The sequence below is a fragment of the Atta cephalotes genome, assembly GCF_000143395.1.
Source record: "Atta cephalotes unplaced genomic scaffold scaffold00095, whole genome shotgun sequence".
Taxonomy (NCBI): domain Eukaryota; kingdom Metazoa; phylum Arthropoda; class Insecta; order Hymenoptera; family Formicidae; genus Atta; species Atta cephalotes.
Genome location: NW_012130159.1, coordinates 22,686 through 43,499, shown reverse-complemented (window position 1 = coordinate 43,499; position 20,814 = coordinate 22,686). Strand labels below are relative to the sequence as shown.

Sequence of the window (20,814 nt, the reverse complement as noted above, 5' to 3'; positions counted from 1 at the left end):
AGCCTTAGTCGTGCTACATTTATTCTCTTATTAGTACAAATACATCACTGTGTATCTGTGGCTCACATCCATGTTCGATATTATAATTTTATCGAATATAATTTAATAAAATAGATACCTAATACCACTAATCTTCATATTACTAAAAATGGATGTTGATGTATTAATGTACAGGAATTTAAGAGAATTTCATGAAAAAAGCTGGCTGTTTTCAGATTGCTCTCTGATACAGTCTAGTTTAACAAAAAAATTTTTTAATTTTCAGATAGAATCCTATAACAAATTTTCCATTGTCAATGTTAGAAAACAATTTTTGCTAAACAATTTCTTTAAAATTATTCTTTAGAAATTTCATCAAATTCTTTATTGTTTTATTCTTTATTTATTTATTTATTTATTATTTTTTATACGAGTCCTTTGGTTTATAATCACTACCAAAACCTTTCATATCTTCATAGACAGGAAAATTTCCTGGAGTTGTCTGAGTAGTGGATGATGTGGGAAGATTAGTAGTATCATTTTTTGGGCGATTCTCATTCAAAAGCTTTGCAGCATTCTCCTTCTTAGTTATTGCCAATTGATAATTAGCTTCTATTTCCTCTCGCGTGGGTGGTTCTTTTCTACGATATCTCAACCAAGCCTCCCACTCCGCGGGTAATTCTTGCTCGAAGTCTTCCTTGTTCACTGGAATGAAATACCGCGGTGGCCTTTTCCGAGCGGAATAACGAATATCTTCCTCATAGTACTTTGTGCCAAAATAATCCTCGCCAATCAATTTGCGGCGGGCAAAGCGAGGTTTCAGCGAGGATACAAAACTGTTCCAAATTATTTTCAAGACGCCACGCTCTTTTGCCATGTTATCGCTATACTATAAATAAAGAGAATGACTATATCTTGGACGTAAAACACATAATATTACGTAATGAAATTACGCCGAGAAAATATTGAGAAGATCTTATAATAACTCCTTATAATAACTCCAATTATAATTTGATAATTAATAACAGATAATCTAAAAAAACAGTTCTGTTTAAGCATGGATGATCTCGAGTAGAATAAGTAACTACGTTTTTTCGAAAACATTTTATAATTTTATGTAACTTCTAATCGATATAAATCAATCATCGATATAAATCATCATTTCACATACCGTTTGATATATATAAAACTGATGACTTTTTTTTAGGTTAGTATTTTCTCTTCTTTTATTAAAGGAGCGTTCAGATTCCCATTCGGGTGTTCTCAGTTCTTAGAACTGTGTTTAACATCACAAACATATCTTAGATATGTTTACGATGAACGACAAGGATAGTACATCATGTGTGAAACGAAGTGCAGCCAGAATGTCATGTCATCCTTGTTTACGTTCGGTAAACAACAAGGATAGAGTATCTTCCAAGTATCTTTTATCTTTATTTAACATTCGGTGAACAACAATGATAAAATGATACTTGAGTACACAGAATTGAATTTTGGAACGCAATCTGAGTGGCACTCTGGTAAGAATCTGGGGGTCGATTGTGTATCTTCAAATGAAGTGAAAATTATAAAAGTGAGCAAATTCTAGAGTATTCATAATTTAATTGGTCAATCAATACCTAGTAACCTTTGCTCACTTTTCTAATTTTCACCTCCTTTCAAAATCCACAATTGACCACCTGAACATAACCTAAAGCCGGTGGTACACGATGCATGTTTTCCTGCTGGATTGCTAGCTGGATTAGAATCTATTGGCTGCGAACTGGCACTGACAGCCAATACGGTGGCAAGATTCTAATCCAGCTAGCAATCCGTAAGAAAACAAGCATCGTGTTAATCCGCAGGCCGAATTCACACCTTGACGGAAAAACGGAAAGCGGAAAAGCGGAAGCCAATCGGAACTCGCAGTAGTAGCTTTTCCGTCAAGGTGTGAACCCAGCCTAATATTACATCATTATAGAAGTTTTGCAGGATGACTTAAGATTTTAATTATATAGAATATATATAGAATTATTGATTAGTGCGATAATTTCCGCATTCAAGCGTTGCCATGTTTTAAATGCAGAAGCCATTATGGTGTAGCCACAACAATAGAACAAACATCAGAAACAGGAACAAATATTAAGATTTCAACCTTCCAGATACTAGTTATACAAGGGAGTCGATTTTGTATCTTCAAACAAGATGAAAATTACAAAAGCAAGTACATTTACTAAATGTTGACCAATGAAATAATCAGTATTTTAATAAATTCGCTTACTTTTATAATTTTCACCTCATTTCAAGATATCGAAAATCCCAGAATATACGGTTTCTGATGGGTTGAAATTTTAATATTGGGCGCGTTTAAGCCGGACAAAGCTGCTAGCCTTTTCGCCGAGCAATTGAATGTAATTGGTTGGATCTATAAGTAATAACCAATCATATTCATTTGCTCTGTAAGCAGGCCAGCCGCTTTATCGACTTTCCTTTTATTTCTGTTTTTAATTTGTTCTATTAACCTAGTTTACATCGTGTACTTGATACGAGTACTAACTAATAACTTTCTATTGAAATATATGATCCTAATTTCAGCGATACGTGTAAATATATATATGTTATGTGTACTTAATTAATCATTCTGTTGTATACTGTATCAATTTAGTACATCATTCTTTGAACACATCGCTGAAATTGAAATAATTAATAGAAAGTTACTAGTTAGTACGTGGAGCTCCGCACAATAAAAGGAACAGGAAATAAAGAATAGAGAATAAGAATTTTAACCTATCAGAAATCATGTATTGTAGAATACACAGTTTTTGATAGGTTGAAATTTTTAAGATGCAGCCACAAGAAGGAATTAAAGAATAAAGATTTCAACCTGTCAGAAATCGGATACATCGGAATACACGGTTTCTGATAAATTGGTATCGTTATTCCTTATTCTTAATTCCTTATTTTTTCTATTGTGGCTGCACTATTATTCTCTGTTTTTTGTGCTCTATTCTTTTTATTGTGCGGAGCCCCTATCAAGTGCACGATGTAAAAATAATTGCCTAGTTTACATGCAAATGTGCGCAGACCTTTATTTCATAGATGCATCTAGTAAAATTTCTGAACGCAGTCCAAATGCGGTGGAGCGCGTCTTGTGTACGCATGAGAGATTTGCTCGCTCTCTCGTGGCTTACGTGTGTTACATGCATGCGTACATGCGTGAGTGCGATCGTGCAAACGTGATAGTGAACAGTAGGTTGAAAATGGCCGTGTATTCGGACAGCTCTGCCGTAGAGATTGCCGATCTCCGCAAAAGATAGACTCCTGTGTGGATCGCGACGGAACGCAATCTGCACTCGCGTGTGTATTTACTATTCAGTGTCATCACTCCAGCTTTCTGTTTCTTTCCCATGAACAGATTCCGTGAAACAGGACGCGCAGTCGACCAGCTATCGGCTACATTCCGGTGGATTTCGCAGTGGCAAAACGCGGGGAAGAGGAGGAGGAGGAGGAGAAGACGGTCATCGTGTCCAAGATTTCAATACTAGACCATCCTGTCATCGATCGCAGGTAAGCGACAGAGTAGCCAAGAGTGACATAACTGCGAGCGCCGCTCCTTCCGAGAGAAACGTCCTCAAACGTCCTTTCTCGTATAGACGATCGCTCGTCCGCCCTGAAGTTGCACGCGGGCCACGCGTATTCATTACCATGTTCACTACCATCTGACCGCCGTCCTCGCCGTCTCGCCTGAAGTGAGCGCGACACGGCGCTTTTATTCTCTCTCCGTTCACATGGAATAACTGTCCAAGATCTGTAATCATGGACATTGGCTTGATCGAAAGCTTGATATATATAGATGTTCTTCTTTCCGTAATGGAAATAAATAGAAATAGAAAGAAAGAAAAGCAATAGGCGTGAATGTCGACACATATCAAGTCAATGCCAGTGGAATTACATATTTTGGACAGCACCGTTTTAAATGCACCTTCCTGCACTTTCTATACGCGTGGAATGAAGTCATCCGCGTACATATCTCGACCATGGCAGGAGAGAGAGGGAGAGTGTCGCAGGTAAGCAATGCGGAAAAAGAGAGAGAAAAAAAAAGAGAGAGAGAAAAGGCGCACCCGCGAAATAGTCTCCACGAGACGGATACAAGCTCAGCGTTGTCCTACGATCTCGGCCGCCCATCCCGAACATCGTCATCATCGTCGACGACAACGACGGCTATCTCTTGGTCGCTCACGCGTGAACAGCCGTGCGTCGCCTGATTTCCCATGCGCGGCGTGTCGGGGCGTGTTCGTGCGAGAGGAACTCTAACCGCTTTTCCGAAACGCGGACGACGCGTGGATGGACAGACAGGACACGGAACGAGACGGATCTCTGCCAGGATTCCCGAAAAGTCAGATTTCCGAACAATTGTATCTCCTGGCACGTCGGCCGCATCGTCAACGGTATGGACGTGACCTAAGGTCACTTGTCAAAATTGTGTCAAGCCTGGTCAAGCCGCGTGACCGAGCGTCAACACCTGTCGACAATTCTCTCTCTCTCTCTCTCTCTCTCTCTCTTGCTCGCTCGTTCGCTCGCTCGCTCTCTCTCTCTCTTTTCTACACTGAGAAAAAAATATAGTTAATTTTAATTTAGTTCAATCAACTCAATACTATCAAGTAAACATTTACTTACAGTAAGTAAATATTTGTTCAATAAAAAAAATGATTGTTAAATCAAATTAACATTTCTTGTATCAAATATATATCTTTATATTTAATGTATTTTTATTATATAATATTTAATAAATATTTAGTTGGCAGTATTCAACTAAAATATTTATTAAAATTGATTATATTTTTTTTCAGTGTAGCTATTTTTTCATGATTTCTTATTGTTCCTCACATTTACACAAGATATATATGCGATCGAGGGCGACTATCGATTAAAGCCCTTTCAATTTATGCTCATTTCTATCAATATAGATTAACTTTAACCTTGATTCAACTTATTATTCATCTTTTTCTAATTTTTAGAACTAGATAAAGATGAAGTTTATTGAACGAAAATTAAAATTAAACTACATTGATAGAAATGGACATTGATGTTGATAAAAAATGGGCCAAAATGTTAATCGAGTATAATTGATAATTATAGATTTTAATTGCGTCCTACTAATTTTGAGTAACTGATGTATCCTTTTATTTAGCTTTTTTCAATTTCAGAATGTCTTATGCCCATTTCCATCAATGTAGATTAACTTTAATCTTTTTCTAATCTTCAGAACTAGAAAAAAACGAAGAGTAAGTTGAACCGAGATTAATGTTAATTTATATTGATGGAAACGGGCATTAAGAGTGAATAATGCTTGAAACGTTGACATTTAACGATGTATATACGGAGATGAGCCGCAAACCACGTAGCTTCTTTAAGTGACAATTTAATACTGAAATGTAGTAAAACAAATAATCGCTACTTTCCAGTGTGAAATTTCTATTAAGGAGGGAGAGACGATCGTTTCGCGTGCTAAAAAGGATTATATCGCAAGGCGGGGACTCAAACGCGATACGCAACGGTAATTCCGATTAACGCCTAATCGAATTTGCTGTCGCGCCTGCGAATCCACCGGACGTTTTGCAAGTCTCGTTGCCCACACGCAGGATGCTTCCACGAGTAGGGCATCACTTTGCAATCGCCGCTGCATTCGCCTTTGGCTCTCCGGTTGGCCTCTTCTTTCCCTTTGAAAGAAAATTTTGTAGAAGTGTGTTGGCGTCCCGTTTGTTGCGAAAGTTCGGCCTTCAAAACGTCTTCTACCTGAAAATTAAAGGACTAAAAGCTATATTCTGTATTGCCTGAGACACAATTGAAAAACACAAGCAATAAGGATAAGGAATAATAGATTTCAACCTATCAGAAATTGTGTTTATCAGAATTCATGGCTTCTGATAAGCCTAATGCACAATTGAAAAACACAAGTGATAGATAGGAAGACAGGGAATATGGTTTCTACCTGAAACCTTATATATCAAAATACTATGGTTTCTGATAAGTTGAAATTTGTTATTCTCAATTCCTGTTACCTCTGCGTATTTTAATTATATCTTAGGCTATAAGTTCAAATCTGTATCTTCCCATTGCCTGTGCTTTTCAATTGCGTCTTAAGTTTAATTCTTAATGACTGTCGTTATCGTTACATTATCGTTGCGCTGATTTTTTTATCATATATTTTATTTGTGGAACAATAACGATAACAGCACTATCGTTTTGAAGTTACAGCTTTGAATGTAGCAAATATCGCAGAGAAGGGCATTCGGTAAACCGCCGAGAATTCGAATTTTCAGTGGACGCGTTAATTGTTAATTGTTTACTGTTTTATTATGAATTCCTTGATAATACTGATTGCAGATAACAATTTTTTTTCTTTTTTAAGCTTATCAACGATATCTGTGTTCTCTTACGTCTCTTATCTTTTGCCTCTGTAATTTATTTGTACATCCGCGTAATACGTCTCATGCTTGATTCTTATTAAAAAGCACACGGTACGCATTAAGATTTTATACATGCAATACATGATTTCTAATTTCAAGCCAACTTTAAGGTGAACATCTTGTTTAACAGGATATTCCACTGACTTTGCCCTAGTTTTCTGTGTAATGAAATTTCTGTATTATTCGAATATTTTGAAATATATTACAAACAAAACATGTACATCATAGCAAAATTGAAAAAAAAGATATGTTCTCTCTTCGACTTCGATATTTTTAACAAACCGAACGTTAAAATGTTAATTTGTTAACAAAACAAATTGATAGAATTGCAAGTATAATAATTGATAATAAATAATAAATTATATTCTTTTGTTTCAGAACTTAATTCGACATTTCCTGCGTGTCTAATTATTGAAGATTGTCAGCAATGGATCGCATTGTTTTTCTCTGTGCCCACAGTAGTTTGAGCACAACGATAATCGATTAGGAAGTGCGGCTTAGAGTTTACAAAGATGCGGGAGTGGTGTGGCACGATCCCCTGGTATCCAGCAGGGATCTAAAGAAAGTAACACCCCTGCGCTTGAAGAACTCATCTTATATAATTCATTAGATATTAAAATAATGCGGAGACTATGTAAAGTGACATTGTTTTACCACACATTACAGTGCTACGAAATGGTTACTAAGCTCTTTTGAGCATCAACTAGAGTTATATTTTACAAATTTAATACACAGTTGTTAATGATTACACTTTGTACAGCGGAGAGTGTTGTTAAGGGTTTTCAGTGTGTTCAAATTGCAATAGTAGTCCGAGTTTGAATATATCGAGATATATTTATCAAAATGTCGTTCTTATCGAATTTGAAGAAGGCCTTCCACTTTGGTGGCAATGATGCGAAGAAGAAGAAGTTATACAATAACATCAAGATGGATTGTAATCCAGAAGAGTTTTGGGAAATGGTGGGTGAACTAGGAGATGGTGCGTTTGGTAAAGTTTATAAGGTAATGTAGCATTTTAAGGAATTCCAGGATATCAAGTTTATTTGTTCTATTAATGTCTTTTTTAAATAATTGTTACTCCAGGCACAACACAAGCAGTCCAATCAGCTTGCCGCTGCAAAAATGTGTGCGTTGGAGGGAGAGGACGATCTTAGTGATTTTATGATCGAAATAGACATTTTGTCAGAATGCAAGCATCCGAATATCGTTGAATTACACGAGGCTTATTTTATTGAGGGAAAATTATGGGTATATTTTTTATATTTCTATATTATATGCTTCTATTATGCTTCTATTATGCCTTGACTATAAGTATAAAGCACCCATCACAAAGTGCCGTGCTTTATATCTAATGAAAAATAAAAATTAAAAAATAATTAATATTTTATTAATTTTTTTTGCTTCTATTAGCCTTTTCCAAGAAAATGCAATAAATTAAGGATGTTTTATATCTATGATTAATGCTGTAATTATTTATAGCAAGAGCTTTTTTTTATAAATAAAAATTATTTTTGTGACGCAATTAAATGATTATTTTGTAAAAAGAGCGAAGAAAGAGGAAAAGTTTTTTTGTAGATGTTAATTGAGTATTGTGACGGCGGTGCTGTGGATTCCATAATGGTCGAGTTGGAAAAGGCACTAACAGAAATGCAAATAGCATACATCTGCCAACACATGACTCTAGGTCTTGCCTTCCTACACAAATCCAAAGTTGTACACAGGGATTTAAAGGCGGGAAATGTCTTACTGACTATGGCAGGAGGTGTTAAAATAGGTAATTGTCTCTTTAATTGCAATTATTTCTAAAATTAAACTGTTTATTTAAAAATATGCTTTACTAATATCTTTACTATTATTTAAATACAATATATAACAAGGAATTCTGTCTTTAATTATAGCTGATTTTGGTGTATCCGCCAAGAACAAGCATACTCTGCAGAAACATGATACGTTTATTGGAACTCCTTACTGGATGGCACCCGAAGTTGTCTTATGTGAAACGTTCAGGGACAATCCTTATGATTTTAAAGTAGGTGTTCGTAAATATAAAAATCTATTTTTGATTTGATATATGATGTAACATATAAAGGTGTTATATATGAATTCGAATTTGTTTAGGTGGACATTTGGTCTCTTGGTATAACTCTTATAGAGTTTGCACAAATGGAACCACCGAATCACGAAATGTCACCGATGCGAGTGCTACTTAAAATACAGAAAGGTGATCCGCCGAAACTGGATCAGCCCGGGAAATGGAGTAAGGAATTTAATGATTTTATTGCTAAAGCACTTATAAAGGACCCAACCTCACGACCCACAGCTGACGATTTGTTAAAGCATCCGTTTATAAGCCGAAATTTAGATCCAAAGCCTATCAGGGACTTGTTACTTGAATATAAGGCGGATGTTGTTGAAGAAGAGTTGGTAGATGAGGAAGCAGAGGTAGGTTTTATTTTCTACTTTGCATTCCATCTTGCTTTTTTTAGGTACATGTTAATTATGCAAATCATATAGAATAAAGAAAAAATACAATTTAAAACTGTAACTAACAAATATACGAATCTTATTAAAAAAACATGCAACATATATATTCTTTGCATGAGATTTACAAATTTAATACATGCTTTTATGAAGAATAAATATTTTTTAATATAGCGTTTTTATAACATTAATTTATAATCTGTAGTCACAGTTTATACTGTAGTTAATAATGTGAAACACTTTCAATCTTATTTAAATAAATTTGCTCTAGTGCAAGATATTATATTTTATATAATAACACGTAATAAGTATTATTTCATAATTTAGATAGTTATGCACAGAGCTTCTGATAATGCAGAATTAACATGTATTACACATTGTTACATGCTTCCGTTATTATAGAAGGCCAAAAAAACGAAAAAACATAGAGAACAATATCAGCGAATTGGTAAGCTGCTTCTGTGTGAAGCATACTTGTCTTACCCCTATGTAAAATGAAGGAATGTAAATTATTAAAAAAAATGTTGTTTCATCAGATGTTGTATCAGTTAGAACCTGACTATTGGTCTTGACAAATATCCCTGAAAAATTACGAACGTATTAGTTTATTTGTATCAAGTTAATTCTTAAATAAGATGTGACTGTTCGCATTTATGTAAGATTACGCATGATGCGTGATTATTTATACCTAAATATTACAATAGTGCATGCGTTTAAAATTAAATCTGTTGCCAATTTCGCTTTTCTTTTTAATTGTAAGGAATGAATTATTGAAAATGTAGAATGATATCAATAGTAGAATATTCTATATATAAAATATGTTGTAGTCATGATAAATATGTTGTGATAATTTTGTTACTTTGGCTGTGCATGCGGTTCTTCTGGCTCTCGCCAGCCTCATTATCCCAATGCGCGTCAGGTTAGTAGTTTACACCCCTGCATTCCGTACGCTAACAGAATCAATTAATCCTGAGTTATATAATATATGAACTTAAAAAAGCTATATACGCTACTGTGCTAAGAAAAATGTTATACAGTGATCCACATACAATATTAGCTATTTTTTTCGGAAATAAAATTCTTTGATATTTTAAAATGTCAATGTTTAAAATGTGTATGAATGTTTAAAAATTGGAGGTTTTTATAGGATAAATGGAATTGTTGGCTATTGTTGGAAATCTAGAGATCTGTATAATAATAAGATTCAATTTGTGAAAAAAAAGTATACAAAGTTATCTTCTTCAAAGTTTGAATATCTTTTCTTCTTTCTTTTTTCTACAAAAGATTTACTGTAAAATCTTAAAAAAAATTTTATTATTATTCCTAACAATTTCCGAGAAAATAATTTGTAAAATTGATATGGATCATCACATAATTATGTGCATGAAATAACATTTTCTATTTTTTTTTCTTTTCATAATTTCATATTCTTCATATCGAAACAGTAAACTGCAAATTTACGATTATAATCTGCAAACTTTGCCGTTAATATTTCTATGTATCTGGTTAAATGTTATTTAATATCATGGTATTTGTAATGAAAATCAAATGATTCTAAATCGAAAGAAATTTTTATCTATATTTCTTTATTTCTTATTCGCATTTAATGTACATATATGTTAATATTTCAGGAGCAGCGCACGTCTCAGCTTCCTCTGGAACTGGATCAAATTACAGATGACTCCGCATCTACGCGCCTTGATGCTGATGTTAAGAGTGAGTATTACACACAAAATCAATATGTATATAACATTCTAAAATATAATAATACTTGTCTCTGTTTTCCAGTCCCCGAAAAAGAAAATGTGGCATTGCCTGCACCTGTGAAGAAAGAGGAGAGTCACAAACGAGAAATCAATCGGGATGGTGAGAAAGAGGACAAAAATAAGAGATTGCGTAAAGCTGAGTCTAAAGAGAACATACAGCCTCCTGTCGAGAAGAAGCAGGTAATTAATTAATAGATAATTAATTAATAGATCATCAATCGCTTAACAGATGAATGTTTGATAATAGCAATGTTATTTATGCAGGCACCTAAGCCACCAAGTGAAACAAATGAGCGCAGATTATCTCGAGATAAAGGTCCAGCACCTCCGCCACCACCCATGCGTCAAGATAGCGAAGAGAAGAAAAAGAAAGACGAGGAGAGAGAGAACATTTCGAAAACCGTCGAGAAAGTCGCAAACCTTCCAGATAAACAGAAATCTACAGAAGACAACAAATCACATATTAATAAATTATCGCAAAATGAAAAGACAGCGGATCAGCGGCTGACAAATGTTAAAGATAAAGAGCAAAAGAATTTAGAAGATCAGACGCAAAATGAATTGAATAATTCCGAAAAGACAAAGAAAATAGATAGTGAGGGTAACAGTAAATTATTCGATAATATAAAAAAGTTTGAAAATCAGCAGAAGTTAAACAATAAATCGAGTTCTGCCTCGAAGAAATTGGGCATAAATGAGAAACGCAAGTCTGCACCCGTGAAACCAGAGATGATTGAAGACTTATCAAAGATAATATATAAACAATCATCATTTGAAGATAAAAGCAGGTAAGCATTTTTCATTTATTTTTTAATGGTTAGAATTAAGTTTCATAAATTAAACTTAGAACACTTTTTAAAAAAAAAACTCTTTATCGTGAAACAATATTTTTATTTCTATAGAATGAAAAATAAGCTGTCGTCTGTTGATGACGTAACGAATTATGAATTACAATCTCGAGAAAAAGAGGTTTACAAGAGTTTGGAGGAGAAGCGGAAGTCTGTGGGGGAGAAATTAAATGCCGTATTGGAGAAGCGATTATCCATGGATCCTAAGAAAAGAATAAGCGACGGTTCTATGGAAACATTGAAGCATATATCCGTCGCGTCGACGCGTCTATCGGAGAAGAATAATGTTAAAGCTAATTCTACGGAAGATATTAAGACGCAGTTTGGCGTAACGAAGACTGAGAGTTCCGTGAAAAGTCGCAGCGCGGGATCGTCCAGAAATGATTCTCTTGAAAGCTTCTCGGATGAATTAAGACACGCAAAAACAGATAGTAATAAGACGGATTACGCCAATCAGGAGGACGTAGCGAGTGATGACAAGAGCTTAGAGAAACAGGATCCAGGAATTAATGTTTCAGTGATTACATCGACACCGCTCAGAAGCAGAAGTGGTTCGAGGAGAAGCAGTGGAGATAATATAGTCGTTATTACCGGTAAATTTAGATAGTATTATCTTAGATTAATCTTTACTGGTTCTTTACTTATATTACATCAAAATATTTACTTAGAAAAATTTAGAATTTTCAGTGGATTTTTTTTTATTCTTGAAAGGGACTCTTCATGGAATTTTGTCGATACTTAGAAAAATTTTTTAGAAGTTTTCTTTTAAATTTAAATTCTATCTCTTTCTGAAAGCTTTATTTCTTTGATTATTTTTTTTTGCTAATGCAAAATATTGACAAACGGTTAATAATAATTATGGCATCCACATATATTCATGTATATTCTTATAAATTGCGTTTTTTTAAAATATCCGAGTAACAATAGAAAAGACAATAGTCAACACAGAAAAGAGTAACTTACTAATACTATATTGTAGTGAATCTTTCCTATTTTAGAGGTTTTGTGGCTCTACCATAATTGTAGAAAATTATAATCTTGTGAAATTCCTATCTTTTATTAATTTTCAATATATAATTTATTCATACTGATTATGCTCCAATTTATTTCAAAGTTGCACTGAAAAGTCTCTATTCTTATCTGAAATTTCAATAAAAATACTTGGAAAATTCGCGAATATCAGAATATTTTTTTTACAAGAAATTTCAGTAAACACTGTACACATTTCAGGAAAAGCTCAACCTGAGCAAGAAGTACGCTTAAATACATCAACAGTCCATATTACTACCGACTCGCCGGATATGTCAAACAGTCTAGCAAGTAACATAAGTCAAGTAACCGTTGTGACAACGCATCCGCCAGTATTGGTAGACGCGCCCTCGACAGCAGTCACGACAACGACGCCTCTTCCGCGTCGCACCTCTCCGACATCGGAAGTCGTTATCGTTGCTAACGAGATGAACAAGACTCAAGTGAACGATAGTTCTGTCGACGATGACGCGTTTCCTAGTTTGGATAGTCTAGAATACACGCCGCAGGAACAGCCTATCGTACTCACTGACGTATCTAAGAGAATCGGCAAAAAATTGGATGAGTCAGAGGTAGTTATAGTAAGCTCCATCGTGGACGAATTGCAGGATACCAGTCATGTTTCTGTGGTCACCGTTGGCGAGGATAAGGAACAAGTGAAAGACTCATCGATATCCAAAAAACACAACGTCATTCGTACCGGCTCGTCTCATAGTGATTTGAGTTCGAATGAGAGATTGAGCTTAAGAAGTGACAGTGGAGATGAGAGTGGTAAGGTGATAATTGCTAGTACGACCATCGAGTCTCCAGATATAGACGATTACGAAAGAAACGTGAAGAAGTTAAATGGATTGATCAAGAACGAAATGCCACATCACGCCGACGATAGGATCGTGAAGACAGTCAGACCGAAAGAGATCAATGTTAAGAATTTCAATAAGGAGAAACGAATTTCTCCAGACAGTTTTGAGGGTTCTCGTTCCCAGAGCGACTCTAGTTCCATAAGATCACACACGCCAAGTAAGAGCATCGATCGTTCTGACGCAGAGTCTATTTCGACGACGATCAGTCAGGATAGTAGGGAATCGAATAAGGAAAACCGTTTGAATCAACCTCAACATACGGAGGTAGATGAGGAAGTCATCTTACGTCGAAAACCTGATTACAATCGTGAGATATCCCGACCAACTAGAACGAAGGAAGACATACAAATGATGAACCTGAAGAAAAAGACGAGAAAGCGCACGAGGAAGTTCGAAATTGACGGCGTCATGATGACGACGACGACCTCAAGGGTAATATACGGCGATGATGAGAATGGCAAAGTGTACGACGATCAGATATTCAGGAAGCAAGAACTACGGGAATTGAAGATGCTGCAGAAGATGGAGCAGAAACAATATCAGGATCTGTCTCAAAAAGCTCAATTCAATAAGGACCAGCAGGAAAAACGATTCGAGCAAGAACGACAAATTTTAGAACGGAGTGCCGAAGCGGATTTAGAAGCGCTAGCCCGACAACAGAGACAGCAAATCGAACGCGCCGAAGCACAGCAAGAGGTCGATTTGCGAGTGTCGTCAAAGAAGATTCGAAGCGAACAAGAGAGAGAACTCAAACAATTCCGAGAAGGCCTGAAACAAGAATTAAGATTGCTCAAGCAAGAGATAGACTTGATGCCAAAGGACAAGCGGAAGAGCACGTTTAAAATACGGAAGGAGAAGCTTGAAGCAGAACACGAGGAACGGGAAAAACTCTTTTTGGAGAAGCTCAACGAGAGTCACGAAATGTCACTAAGACGATTGTCCGATAGCCATCGCGAGAAGATCGCATTAATGGAGCGACAGTTCTTGCAGCAAAAGCAGCAACTGATGCGTGGTAGAGAAGCGGCGATCTGGGAGCAGGAGGAACGGCAGATACATGAGCGGCAGCAGCTACTCAAGAAACAGCTTAAGGACATCTTCTTCCTACAAAGACATCAGATGCTCATACGACACGAGAAGGAGCTGGAGCAGATGAAGAGGATGAATCAGAGGAAGGAGGAGGAGTTGATCAAGCGACAAACAGTGGAACGTAGAAACTTGCCGAAGAGAATTCGCAACGAGATGAAGGCGCGCGAGATGATGTTCCGAGAATCGATGAGGATCTCAATGTCGTCCGTGCTTGCGCCAGATCCCGATGCCGAGCGCGAGAAGCTGAAAAAGTTTCAGGAGAACGAGAAGAAGAGATACAGGGCAGAACAGCAAAGATTCGAATTAAAGCATTCCAGACAGCTCGAAGAGGTGAGGGCTCAGAGTGACGCTACAATCAAGGAATTGGAACAATTGCAGAATGAAAAGCGAAAGATGTTGATGGAGCATGAAACTCTGAAGTTGAAGGAGCAAGAAGAGGCCTACGGAAGAGAAATTCGTGAATGGAAGGCGCTACTTAAGCCTCGAAAGCAGGTAATTATGTTAAACTTGAATAATGTTATCTTAAAGTTATTTTATCTTCGATGTATTTTATCGATGTATGCAAAAATCTTTGATCTTTGCGGTCTAATAGTATAACTGCCTTTTAATTCTTTATTGGTTTAGCAATGTGCTTCACTTTCAAAATTACGTTTTTACTTTTGCGCATTCTGTAACAGTGTGAGAATTTAGATCGATTCGAAAGATCGGCGCAAACTGACGCAGAGAAATTTGTGAGCGGAAAGCATAACGCGAAGCTGGAATATGTAAACTTAATCGTTTTTTTGTAACAAAGACGTCCGCTTTTGCATTTAGCTTGCGTCGCTTTGCGTTGAGTTTAATTTGCATGACTAATCATTAATGAAACAAAATCGCTGTAAATCAAGATGAAAAGTAATTAGCAAGAACGCAGCGGGAAGGAAATACGACGCGAATTCGTAATTAAAGTAAACTTAAACGACGCGAAGTACTTGAAAACTAGGTCGTGACACAAATCTGAAATAAAGTCTTGATGTACCTGTTATAGAAGATAGAAGCTGATCTGGCGGCTGAAATGGAAGCATTGGAAAAACGCTACCAAGACTATTTACCTTCTTCTGGTCTTAGTGGTCTCTCTTTTCCCCCTTTTGACTATTCTAAAACTGTAATTTCCGATACTTGGAGGAGATCACCACGCTTGCCACGCTTACCACGTTCCACTCCCACTTCTCCGTCTTTTACTATACCTAGAGTGTCGCTGAAGATGAGCGGTTCGGATTCGGGTACCTTCGTGTCGAACGGCACGTTCTCACGAAGTTACTCCAAGCCAGACCTAGTGCCGTTCTCTCGTAGATAGTGTCTGTCCAAATCATCTGTAATGTTTTATGTCACATTTACTTTAAGGAAGTTTTACATATACGTATGTAATGTATATCTACTACGTTAATCTTTCTCCATATATGATAACAGAAGAACATTTTCCAAATGGTATACAAATTTGGAAGATTTGGTAAATGCATCAGAATACATTACGATCTTTCATTTTTTTTTTGCGAATGTAAGACTTCCTTGCTTGCACGGCACTTTTTTCATAAATAACATAATAATCTTCTCTGCTTTACTCACTAGTGCTTTAGTGCTAACGTAATAAATTTAGAATTTAATATTTATATCGATTATGTGTGTGTGTGTACATACACCACACACACACACACACACACACACACACACATATATATATATATATGTATGTACACACATGTATATGTTTGTGTAGATATATAGATTGTATTATATATTTTTATGCAATTATTCAAAGAATCGCTAACATAACTCAGAAAAAAGAGATAAACTATATATATATTTATATAACTATATATATATTTTTGTATAAAATTTATGGGACATGTGTGGAAATCGTATCATGTGATGCAATGAATTAATTTATTTTTTTGTGAATCACAATTCCAAGACTAAGGAAAGTTTGCACGGATCGGATAAGATTTTCACATGCTTCTCGAGGCCTATGTAATATTTAATAAGTTCTGTTATATAGGATATACATAATATATATGTATGTTAATGTTCCCTGTTTATTCTCACTTTCACTTAATTACATAATTTTCTGTTTATTTGTAGTTGATAAAAAATCAAAATCGAACAGAAAAAATGGAAAAGCTAATTAATATGTGTAAAGTTCTATAATTTTCTAATATACAAAAATTCAATTAAGTTTATTATGGGAGAACATCTTTTTAAATAATGTAGCTAAAAACATTAAATAACTCATTCTTAAGATTATATGTGTTTAAAAAAAAGAGTTTCATCTCTGTATTCGTTTCGTCCATGTATTTCGATGTGATTGTATCGTAAATTATGTTGCTTTATTACGAGAGCTTAATCGGTTAAATTTGGAAATAACAGGGTAATGTGGTTATCATGGGCTATTAGTAGAATAACTTATAAAAACACGGTTTCCTTGAAGGGTTTCATAACTATGGTCGTTCAACAGCATAGACACTCAATTTGTATTACAGTCCTTACTTAAATGTAAACCTTATAAAAAAGATCCTAATAGAATTAGAAAGAGATTCCACAAGTTCAAAGCCATGTACAAAATAGCCACAAGGTTAGTCCACAATATTGTTGTAAAATAATCGATCCACGATTTCAGATGCGTCTACACATATTCTGTAAATATAAGACCTGTACGCATTCCCTTATTTCATAGTCAAATGCTACATATTTTTATATATCACGAGATTTCTTAATCTATGTATATATTTGCCAATCCATTTTGTGTTGTGTAAAAAAAGAATAAATTTTTTAATATCTTTTTCTCATATTACAGAAACTTGAGGAACAGTTCGCGTTACAATTAGAGGAGCAGGAAGCGATTTATGGGCCTAGCGCGATACCACTGTGCTTACCAGCCGATCTTCCTGATCTAACACACCACACAACTGAGTCTACACGTAGCTCGTTGTCTTCTGTGAGCGAGGGCTGAAGACGTTCGATACGAAAGAACTTGTATAATCCGCGTGATCACGTATCCGAGTGTCTTTAACTGAAATGCACGGGATGATCAGTATATCCCTATCGTCATCCAATTTGTATTTGTATATATATATCGCGATAATTCGTTTTGGAACTGAATATTAAATAATTTTTATCTAGATGCGACTGTTGTTTGTATGTATGAATAATTGAGTCACCGGAAACAGTGGTGATATAATGTTGTTTTGAAATTTTTACACGTCGCATTTATAATTCTTGAATAACGTTGGGATCAGTGTCGCGGTGTTTTGAATAAAATATTATTCAATTGAAAATTATTTAGAACACTGATCTTTTTGGCGACGAAATATAGAGCTTCCGAATTCCAAGAGGGAATATTTCGTGAATTTATTATTGCGGGAACCAGTTCACGATTAGAAATATATTGTCTAAAATATATCTGTACAGAGATTGTTATGTAATTTATATATTACGACAACAACATTCATTGGTAAATTAAAATTAATCCGCCCATACCTGATCTTGGAATGTTATGCAATGCGAAAGATATGCATTGATATTTTTTTGATCATAAAAAGTGAAAATGTAATGAGAGCGCATTATGTACATATATATATCGCGTCCTCGCAAGAAAAGTGACACATAAGTCAAAAAAAATATATGAAATTATTAAAAAAAGAGGAAAGAAAAAAAATGCGTATTTTACGCAATTTATATTAATTAATTTATATTAATTATTTCTTACAGTATTAGACATAAATAAACTAGAATTAATCACAAATTGCTTGTTTTAAATTTTCTTCAAATATGTTCCAAAGAAAAATGACAATTCATAACAGTTTTTAGAGATATCACAACACCATAACAAAATTAATACATATATTATTTCTACATTGTTAGAATATTTCTATGAAATTCTAAAATGTTTGTTGTCAGATAATATATTTTATTAAAATAATATATATTTAAATATAAGATGGTAAGAATTAGAAAAAAAATTAACTAATTCAACTGAGAAAGAGATTCGCCTATGAGAGATGTGTATGTTTAAAATGTTATATGCTTTTTCTTTATTAAAACAGATGTCATTTTTTAATTCATTTTATAACATTTAATATTAAATTGTATGTTATTTTAAGAAATCATATGAATTATCATCTTCCTAATTAAACTACGTCACGGATTTGAACGAGTGTTCACTTTCCACGCAAAATTACAATTTGCCATAAGCAATAGACAAATCATTTTTTTTTTTTTATAAGTCGCGTGCTTTCACCATTTTTGCATTAATGAATAAAAATTGTATTCTTCCTAAGTAAGCGTTAAAATATTTTAAACATATATTACATCAACAAAATATTATAATTTGAAATATTTTAAAATTTCATAGAAATATTGTAAAAATATGGAATGTAAATATGAATCTTGTTACAGTGTTGTTATCTTTACAAACTATCTCTTTTGAATTGTCATTTTTTTAGAAAGTTTAATTTATACATCTTTTTTTATTGTAGGCCGATGTAGAACAATCCACGCATAATATAAAATTCGAAAAATGTCAATTTTTGTTACTTTCCTCTGCGAGAATGCGATATATTCCCATACAGCACAAATTCTTTCAGTCGTAGCAATATTACTACAAGCTTCTGTGCTGTATGAATGTATCATCTAAATGTTAACTCCGTTAACACGTCGGTGCAATTAGTAATAGAAAGGATAGTTGTGTATGTATGTTTATAGATAGTATGTAATGATTTTACGGCTATATACAATTTACACAGGCACGGATCGAATGTATATTTTCTATATTTTAAAAAAACCATATCGTATATCAATCAATTCAATTTACGATCGAGTGGACAGAAAGTCGGAAAAAAGCAACCACAAAACCAGTGGTTTTTTCAATCCGTTTTTAGTTTTACGGTTTTGAAACTGAATTGTGTGAATCTGACTAACAAATTCGTGCCTTAAAGCGTGTGGGATGATACTTTATTGAACTTTGACCCCCATATCTTAAACCAATTCTAGCCTTAACTTGAAATTTTTTTATGATTGATATCTCATCAAAAGATATCAATTCAGTTCCAAAATCGTGGGACCAAAAATGGGCGATTTTTGCGATCAATGCTTTGTAATGTTTGTTACGTGTAATTATACGATGGCGGTAGCGGCAAAATAATGCAAATCACCGGATTTATTTTAAACGATCACGATTTCTCGAGGTATTATGTATACATAGAATCGTTGAATGTACATGGTAAAAGTTCATGTAATAATGTTAAGCTGTAGTCACCATGTTCGGTTATAGTTACGTTATTTATAACAAAAAGAAGTTTATAGCAGCAACGCGAGTATTCTACTTCAGACGAAAAATTTTAGCAAATACCCGATAAACTCGGATTACTTTGTTCCTTGGATCTTCCAATTTTTTTTTCTAGTACAGAAACGATGTATGATACATATGCTTAAAATCAAAAATTAAATTCATACAACTCGTTAGCTTGAAATCATATAAAATAAAACGAGGTAATTTGAATAGATTTAACAGAAAATTTTGAAATTGTATAAAAGATTGAGGTCGCTTAATGTATTTAAACATATAAAATATGCACTATTGGTGCAATAGTGTATGTTTTATATGTTTGATTGAATAAATTATACAACCTGAATCTTTTATACAACATTAAAATTTCTTTTAACCCATCTAAATTACCTCGCTTTATCCTAATTGCGGTAACGATTGTTATATTCTCACATTTAAAGATTGCACAATATGTCATCTGTTTTAATTCCATAATTCTCTGGAATACACAGATAAATGCATGTTTAAATACATTTCTCGAAAATGATAAACTGTTTATATATAGAGTTAACAAAAGCTATTTTTTATCAAGACACTTTGCACTGATAGTGAATACGATGCTGCTACTTACGGATAGGATATAATAATTACACGTGATTATATTATGAGAAACAAAGTAATCTAGTTTTACATTGTACTAAAAATCAAAGGATAACACCAAATATATATACATTGTACGTTTGCATGGCTGTGCGGCCTGATATATGTGTGACGTTCTAGAGAATCTCTCTTACAATGCGATACAATGCATATTTAAAACGAGCATGCGTGGCTAATGCAAGCTGTAGATAAAGAGTACTTGTAAAAAAACACTTTATTGTAAATTAATCTCGCTATGAAGTTGATTAGTTTTTCAATATATACATATATAATGTGTATGTATATGTATATGTATATATATATATATATATATATATATATATATATGTGTGTAGTGTGTCGCGTGTGTGTGTGTGT

General features: G+C 34.4%; 2 protein-coding genes across 2 annotated transcripts; one reads left to right on the top strand and one right to left on the bottom strand.

Moving 5' to 3' along the window:
• Positions 1–335: 335 nt before the first annotated feature.
• LOC105624913 (mimitin, mitochondrial) lies at positions 336–1,196 on the bottom strand. The gene is made up of 2 exons (XM_012206255.1): positions 1,151–1,196; positions 336–868 (listed from the first exon to the last, which is right to left on the bottom strand). Exon 2 carries the CDS (start codon positions 854–856, stop codon positions 398–400), a length of 459 nt encoding a protein of 152 aa, XP_012061645.1. The 5' UTR covers positions 857–868; positions 1,151–1,196; the 3' UTR covers positions 336–397.
• A 6,075-nt stretch (positions 1,197–7,271) lies between these two features.
• On the top strand, positions 7,272–15,834 carry LOC105624912 (serine/threonine-protein kinase 10). Its single transcript, XM_012206254.1, has 13 exons — positions 7,272–7,430; positions 7,512–7,676; positions 8,004–8,202; positions 8,327–8,457; positions 8,547–8,870; positions 9,312–9,353; positions 9,769–9,828; positions 10,541–10,625; positions 10,698–10,855; positions 10,940–11,463; positions 11,578–12,116; positions 12,754–14,993; positions 15,526–15,834. Exons 1-13 carry the CDS (start codon positions 7,272–7,274, stop codon positions 15,832–15,834), a joined length of 4,935 nt encoding a protein of 1,644 aa, XP_012061644.1.
• Positions 15,835–20,814: the final 4,980 nt, after the last annotated feature.